Source organism: Chiloscyllium plagiosum, chromosome 20 (genome assembly GCF_004010195.1).
Source record: "Chiloscyllium plagiosum isolate BGI_BamShark_2017 chromosome 20, ASM401019v2, whole genome shotgun sequence".
Classification (NCBI taxonomy): domain Eukaryota; kingdom Metazoa; phylum Chordata; class Chondrichthyes; order Orectolobiformes; family Hemiscylliidae; genus Chiloscyllium; species Chiloscyllium plagiosum.
In genome coordinates, this window is record NC_057729.1 from 60265016 (window position 1) to 60273341 (window position 8326).

The window sequence follows — 8326 nt, forward strand, 5'->3', positions numbered from 1 at the left end:
TAGGCAGACATATACACGCGCACACACACACAACACAGATAGACAGACACACACACACCCTCACATGTAGACACATACATACACAGTCTGCTTTGTTTTCGGTTGTTCAATTGATGAAAGTCTCGACATGGATGTTGTCTCTATCACATCAGTGTGTGCTCAGCCTGTGCTCACTACTGAAGATTTGCAATTAAAGTTACATAATTTTCTGCAACTTATACAAAAATACTTGGGTTTTGTAAATCACTGAATTTTCAATATCATTGTGATGTTATATGGAAAGGGGTTTAAATTGATCTGGAAAGTTTTGGGGGTGTCTACAATAGAGAACATGGTACCAGTGATGGAATGTGACGTCAGTGTTACATGACGCAACACAACAAAGGCAGGGCTTGTAGTCGCAAGTAAAAATCCCTCTTTCTAAAAGTTGCCAAGTATTTAAATGAGTGAAAAACTGAGAATTGATATAAAGTAAGGTTGCACTTGGATGGTGATTAGAAACTCACAGCATATCAAGGGATAGTTGACTGAAGACATTTTGTTAAAGGTAATTGGCATCTCTCGGGGTAATCCTCCTCTGTCCAGCTCCACAGTACAGCTTGAGAATGGCAGAGTTTTGAGAATCAGAGAGGCAGCTACAGGTTGTCTCTTCAATGCCTCCCTGGAGTTTGGGGGACTGCACCTGAAAAGGGCTCTGACTAAACAGAGCAGTTTGCGATGAGGCATCCCTGGTGAAGGTAACTCTGAACGTGTACTCTCTGCTTTATTGGAATGGTTGCAGCATTTCCAGCAGAGAATTTGTCATCTTTCTATTTACAGACTTGAGGGGCTGAACGGTCTCCTATGTTTTTAGTGATGCGGCCGAGTGTAGAACTGGCCCTGCACAGAAATGGAATGTCCTTTCTTTCCAGCAGGAAGTAGTGGATATTGGAGGATGGGGCATTGTACAGGGACATAGTCACTCAGATTTGTAAGAATACCGTGATCATACAGTGCGATCAGATCCAGAGTGAGGCCATTCAGCCCCTTGAACCTGTTCATTAACAAATAAGGTCATGGCTGTTTTAGTTGTGTTTCAAATCCCAGTTCAATTCCCAATCTCTTTTCCCTCTGTGTCCAACACTCCCTGTTCCCCGCTGAATAAGAATCTATCCACCCCCATTTAAAAAATATTCTGTGACACTGCCTGCTGCACCTTCTGAGGCACTGGTCCCAAGTGACAACCCTGAGAGGGAAAAGAAAGTCTCTCATCTCTGTCCTGAAAAGGGTGACTGCAATTTTAAAGCAGCACCCCCTGGTTTTGGACTGACTCCCCAAGAGGAAACCTCCTTCCCACATCCACCTTGTTAGGGCCATTCAGGATCTTCGACATTTCAATCCAGTCTCCCCTCAGTCTTTGAAACTCATCACTTGGGCAACAAGCCCAGTCTGTCTAACCTTTCCTCATCAGACAACCCACTCACCCCAGGCACCAATCCCGAAACCACCTCTGAACCAGCTCCAGTACGTTATGTCCTACCTTAAGGAAGGATGATGTGGTATTCCAGCTGCATTACTGAGGGATGTTGTTAGCATGTCATTGCCTGAGGAGTGTGTACTGTGATGCGGGGCTGAAGGAGCAGCTGGTTGGCTCCAGTGTAGCCTGTATATTCATAATTCACAGAGCGCTGAGCTATTGCCAGCCTCAGGTTTGGTATTATATGAAGCATCTCACACAGTCTGGAATCACCTGCCTGGTGTTGTACTGAGGAGCAGGAGTTAATGTTCCCCCAGCATCAGGGTCATTGCCCTGGAGTCATAGAGATGTACAGCACGGAAACAGACCCATCGGTCCAACCCGTCCACACTGACCAGATATCCCAACCCAATCTAGTCCCACTTGTCAGCACCCGGCCCATATCCCTCCAAACCCTTCCTATTCATATACCCATCCAAATGCCTCTTAAATGTTGCAATTGTACCAACCTCCATGACATCCCCTGTCGGCTCCTTCCATTCCATTTCACCCTCTGCGTGAAAAAGTTGCCCCTTAGGTCCCTTTTATATCTTTCCCCTCTCACCCTAAACCTAAGCCCCTTAAGCATCCTGTGACTCCCCGTTATCCATCCCAATGACAGACTTGTACTGTTCTGTGATTGTTTACCTGTAAAGTTTGGGTTAATGTTGTGTTGTTTATCTTGCAGTGTCTTCTCACAATGCCTCAGAGCGGAAGTATCAGCTGTGATTTTCAAATCTTCTCATCACTCCTGGAAGAGGAAGATTTTTATCAGACTTGTGAGGAATTTCTGAAGACCGTGGAGATGTTGCCTGCATCACCCCAATCCCCCCTTCCCAAGACGAATATCTGCGACTCCCTCTCCTCTTTAATCCCTTCCAAGTCAGACCAGTTGGAATTAATGTCAGAATTCCTATTGGATGATGAGACATTCATCAACCAGAGTTTAATTTGTGACCTTGAAGCTTCACTGAAGATGGAGCAAGATTGCATGTGCAGTAATTTACTGGCCAGCACAGAACTGGACAAAGTTGGTGATAAGTTGGACACATTCCCTGCAATGAGCCCCTTGATGTCAGAGATCGAGTCACATTTCTTCCAGGATCTCTGTAGTTCCGATTTTGAGGCAATTAGCCCCTTCCTGGAGAGGCCTCAGCAGAACCAGGACGACCTAAACTCAGATGATGAAAGTTCTTTGTCCACAGGCAGTGTTTTCTCACACTGCACTGACTCAGGTACAGACTTAGTGAGTGAATGGTCTCAGTAATTTTATCTAAGTTCCTATTGTCAGTCCTATGAGTGGCTTCTGCAGCCAGCCATGGACCATCTAAGATGAAAGGCTTTCCTTGTGAGTAAATGTGGGTGTGAACACAGATTCAGTTTGGTTTCCTGGGTCAGTGAGGAGACCTACAACTGACAGCAGTGTCCAGGCAAGCAGTAGGATCCTGTGTCTGATTTACTCTCTGCTGTTTTGAGTGGGTGGGAACAGGCTTGGATTTGTTGGTGATGTCTTTAGCTGTAAATCGTGCTGGAGAGGGGCAGTCTGGGGCAGAGTGGGTGGTGCTTCACCATTATAACTTGATTTCCCTGAGTTTGGCTTCCACCTAATGTACCCCTCCTGGGAGTTTCTCCACTAACTGTTTGAGTGGTCTGGTCAATAAGCAACTTCCATGAGAGTGCAATCCCAGCAGGTATCTCCTGCCAATCCATGAGGGATATCCATTGGGAAATGGGGAGAGGAGGGAAGGGGGCATGTATTTGAAGAATCATACCCTTTTCTCCCCACAGAATGGTGTCAGCAGTTCAGTGGATGACAATGTGGCAGAGTCTTGTTCTCAGGAATTTATTGCTGTTGGGGGAAATGTTGAAGGAAGGGAATGGGAGGTACTCTCTGCTTTGGCAGCGGGAGGAGCGGTGTAACTGGGAAGGTGAAACCTTTTATCGGGGTGGGGGGTGGAGTTGCTGATTAGCAAAGGAAGGAGAGTGTGGACCAGCCGAGCAGCTCAGGCTGTCTTGGGAGCATTAACCCTTGAGTATCTGGAGCTGGCAGGAGGAAAAGAGACCAGAGGAGGCCATTTGGGCCCTCAATCCTACTCTACCAATCAGTGAGATCATGGCTTGGTTTCTGTGGTTTTCCAAATTCTCCACAACACCACAATTATTGGAAACCAAGCATTTCCATTGGTGGTGGCTAAAAACAGAATAATGAACATGGGCTTCATTCTGAATTTACTTTTGAATTATCAAAGATTCAACATTTCCTCCTTGAGGTTGGAGAGAAATAATCTGTAAGCACACAAGATGGCCTTCACTATCCTTCCCCAAGTTTGACCAATATCAGTGGGTGGTTGTCGAGCAGTAAGGGTTGGGAAAGTACGTGTGGAAACTGAGACCAGCGGTGATCTCATTGAATGGTTCAGGGACTGGGTGACCCCGTCCTGTTCTAGCTTCTACTGTATTGGCTGAAGGTTATTTTTTTGTTTTCATTCTCTGTCAAAAGCCTGAATATTAAAGCTGCCATGTGTTTACAGAGGAAGAGATTGATGTCGTAACCATTGAGAAGCAAAGGTTGGCTGAGAGGAGCGCTCTCCAACAGGAAATGCCGAGACCCGGAACCCGGTCACAGACATTGGCCAGCATCAAGCGGTGCAATCTCGAAATTCAACAGCAGCATAACTATGCAGCACCATCACCCCTGCTCTCCAGGGACCTGCCAGCACCCAAACGAGCTAAAACAGACAACTGTCTGCACACAGCCAAGTACTCCACTCCCAACAGGTCTTCAGCCTTTAGCGTCCAGTCCCCAGATGCAGAGGATGAGGAGAGACGGAGAACGCACAATGTCTTGGAGAGACAAAGGAGAAATGAGCTGAAGCATTGTCTGTTGGCTCTTCGAGATGAGGTGCCAGAACTTTCCAAGAATGACAAAGCCTCTAAAGTGGTCATTCTGAGGAAGGCAACAGAGTATGTCATCAAACTGAAGGCAGAGCATCTGAAACTGAGCACCGAGAGAGAGAAACTTAAGAAGAAGCAGCAGCAGCTGAGACGGAAGGTTGACCAGATGCAGAGGATTTCCAAATAGCGTTGGTCAATTCAGGTGGAACTGCCTCATCTCCAGGAGACTGAGGGAGAGGCAGCATCATTTCGCAGTGTTTCTAAGTGAATGCTTGTGGTTTATATATCAACAATGAAATGAAGAGGGATAAGGTCGAATGGTTTCCTCATGAACAAACATAAACCTGTACACGGTGCTGTGACAATTCTTTTTCTGCAATTTCATGTCATATGTTTTTGAAAGTAAGTCTGGAGTTTCAATATTCCAATTTGAATGCGTAATGTGTCTGAAATTGCTTGGTTGTCTGTATTTGAAGAGGCTGCTTTGGGCACTGATCGTAGCCTTGGGACCAGCCTGTAGCTGTTTCAGGCACAGGCCCCTCCCCCTCATTCCCAGCTGCTGACGCTGACAGACAGGCACTTAATATTCATACAGGAATCAAGTGACCAATAGGAACAGACCTTGAGTGAGCTGTCTGAGATCCACAGGTCCATCTGTGTTTAGAAGCTCCGCCATTGCCCTGTCCAAATGAGAATACAGAATAGGGACCGGATCTCTCCCCAAGGTGTGGTGCAGGGTCTGTAATGATGGATGTGTGTCCTGCTCCCTCCCTGCTCTGTCCGCACTAGCTCAGAGGATCATCTGCACAACCCTCTCAACTCAGCGACAATGTTCTTTGGCCTCAGCTGCTACCTATCACTGTGCACACGCGATCACATATTTCAAAGCAATACAGTGATTTCTTTTTGGTTTAAACCTCATTTCACTTCGGTTTTAAGTCTTCCAATCAGAACCTGCTTCTAGAGGATAAGATTTCAATGGGATCCATACTCCTCATAAAGTATCTTTATTAGCATTTTTTATAAGTGTATGTGTGTGTATATATAATGGGCAGGTCATGCCTGACTGTTAAATGTCTTTTGTGCTGATTTTTGTAAATGTTTGGAAACCGTTGTATTGGGTCAGTGATGGATGCTGCATCTTACTCTGCTCCTGTCCTCCTCCACCTCCCACCCCACCCCTTTCCTTTTTTTGTAAAAGTGCCGACTCTGAACATAGCGTGGAACATGTTGGAACGTGGTTCACATTCCTTGTGGGATGTGTGGTTCCCGCTCCTGAAAGTTCAGGTTCTGTGGGAGTGGTTGGGATCGACCGTCTCTGTGTTAGATCAGCTGGAGCTGGCACTCCCTGTGGTGAGGCAAGGATGAGGTTTCTGTGATCCTGCCTTTATTCTCATTCACAGGCCCCCAGCCAGCAAGAGTTGGCACCCAGAGTCAAGTGGCAGCTTTCTGAAAGTCACAATCCCTAGACATTTCAGCCCTTGCTTAACCAGTCGCTATGTGCTTGCAGTTGCAGTCATGACTATATCTCGGATTAAACTCTATCGTTATATTTACTGTTTAATTACATAATGTTTCGCTGCTAATCCTATAATTTATTTTAAGAGAATGCACTGTCCTGTTATGTTAAATCCTGTCCATTTTGAGTTGTATTATATTTTGATGTGGATTGTTGGTGTCCACAATCAGCAAGCCAAGTTTTGTTTGCCTTTATATTAAGTTATTGCTTTGCATCATTGTCAGTTTTTTTTGTCCAAATCAAATTTCTTTGGATAATGAATGTTCACTGTTTGTTTGTTTGTTTGTTTTGACAAAGCACTTTCTGTCAGCCTTTAGCCATGTTAGCAAAATAAAATTTTAATGATTAAATAAAATTTTAAAACCAAACTTGAGAATGAGACTGTGTTTAATTCCTAGGCGAAAGTGAGGACTGCAGATGCTGGAGATTAGAGTTGTGTGGTGCTGGAAAAGCATAGGGTTTTGGGCAGGTTCCTGACGAAGGGCTTCAGTCTGAAACGTTGATTCTCCTGTTCCTCAGATGCTGCCTGACCTGCTGTGCTTTTCCAGCACCACATTCTTGACTGTGGTGCTGACATTAATTCCTGTCATTCTGTCCTGAAATTTTATCAAGAGTCTGTAACTGGGAGGTTAAAGAGCCTCAAAAGGAAAGGATGTTGATTTTTTACAAGTCCCTTTGGGGGTGCTGTTACAGCCAAAGTATTGTTGTAATGATAATGCAATGCAGCAGCAAGCTTGTGAACAGGCAGCTCCCTTGAACAGTGAGGTAAATGCCCAGGCAGACTGTTAGTGGTAATTCTTACAATACCCATACTGACCTGGTCATTGAGTAGAATAAAAAGACATTTTGCATCCAACAGAGTGCAGACTTGTAAGAGTCTCAGAAATATGCAGCACGGAAACTGACCCTTCGGTCCAACCCATCCATGCCATCTAGATATCCAAAATAAATCTAGTCCCATTTCCAGCATTTGCCCATATCCCTCTAAACCCTTCCTATTTATATACCCATCCAGATGCATTTGAAATGTTGTAATTGTACCAGCCTCCACCACTTTCTTTGGCAGCTCATTCCATACACTCACCACCCTCTGTGTGAAAAATGTACCCCTTGGGTCCCTTTTAAAACTTACCCCTCTCACCAAAACCTATGCCCTTGAGTTTTGTACTTCCCCCATCGCTGGGAAAAGACTTTGTCTATTTACCCTATCCGTGTCCCTCATAATTTTGTAAACCTCTAAGGTCACCCCTCAGCCTCTGATGCTCCAGGGGAAACAGCCCCAGCCTGTTCAGCCTCTCCCTGTAGCTCAAGCCCTCCAACCCTGGCAACATCCTTGTAAATCTTTTCTGAACCCTTTCAAGTTTCACAACATCCTCCCGATAGGAAGGAGACCAGAACTGCACGCAATATTCCAACAGTGGCCTAACCAATGAACCAATGTCCTGTACAGCTGCAGCATAACCTCCCAATTCTTACACTCCGTCCACTGACCGATAAAGGAAAGCATATCTAATGCCTTCACTGTTTCATCTGTGGCTCAGCATATTGGCAGGACATAGATCCACAAGTGGGCTGTGACACCACCAAAGTTAATGAGTAGCTGGAATTTCTGGGCACCATTCCCATTAGACCATCGACACTGGCTGATGTCTGTGGGTCGGTGTTCTCCTGTGACTGAAGAAAAGGCAGGGACCCGCTCCTGGCATCAAGTGTCCATCAGTCTGATGTCATCACCAGGCCTGGGCACCTGAGTGCTGCTGGTCAGTCAGTGTGGTTGCACTGCATTACACATCAATGCCCCTAGGGGCAGTGGTTCACGCCTTATCAGTTCCACTCCTTAGGTTGCTCTTTTCCTGAATTATTTGCTGCTTGCACTGGAATCTCACTCTGCTTGTCATTCGTTCTTGGGATGTGGACCACTATTGCTCGTCCCTAGTTGCCCTTGAGAAGGTGGTGGTAAGCTGCCTTCCTGCACCACTGCAGCCCACGTGCTGTAAATAGACCCGCAATGTCCTTGGTGAGGGAGTTCTGGATTTGACCCAGTGACAGTGAAAGAACAGCACCATATTTCCAAGTCAGGATGGTGAGTAATTTGGAGAGGAACTTGCAAGTGGGAGTGTTCCCATGTATCTGCTGCCCTTATCCTTCTTGATGGAAGTGGTTGTGGGTTTGGAAGATGCTGAGGATCTTTGAGTTTCAGTAGTGCACCTTTATAGATAGTATACTGCTAGTACTTAACGATTTGGACGAAGGAATTGAATGCTATATCTCCAACTTTACAGATGACACTAAGCTGGGTGGCAGCGTGTCCTGTGAGGAGGATGCTAAGAGGCTGCAGGGTTAACTTGGACAGACTGGCAGAGTGGGCAAATACTTGGTAAATGCAAGATGATGTGGATAAATGTGAGGTTATCCGC

General features: G+C 45.7%; 1 protein-coding gene across 1 annotated transcript; it reads left to right on the forward strand.

Moving 5' to 3' along the window:
- Positions 1–2146: 2146 nt before the first annotated feature.
- On the forward strand, positions 2147–6277 carry mych (myelocytomatosis oncogene homolog). Its single transcript, XM_043710974.1, has 2 exons — positions 2147–2730; positions 4027–6277. The coding sequence occupies exons 1-2, from the start codon at positions 2196–2198 to the stop codon at positions 4575–4577; spliced, it is 1086 nt and encodes a 361-aa protein (XP_043566909.1). The 5' UTR covers positions 2147–2195; the 3' UTR covers positions 4578–6277.
- Positions 6278–8326: the final 2049 nt, after the last annotated feature.

What these genes read in the sequence shown, in the direction of transcription:
- mych (XM_043710974.1), top strand. Translation starts at nt 2,196, where the DNA reads ATGCCTCAGAGCGGAAGTATCAGCTGTGATTTTCAAATCTTCTCATCA. An exon ending in CTCACACTGCACTGACTCAG is followed by an intron (nt 2,731 to 4,026) that starts GTACAGACTTAG and finishes ATGTGTTTACAG; the next exon opens with AGGAAGAGATTGATGTCGTA.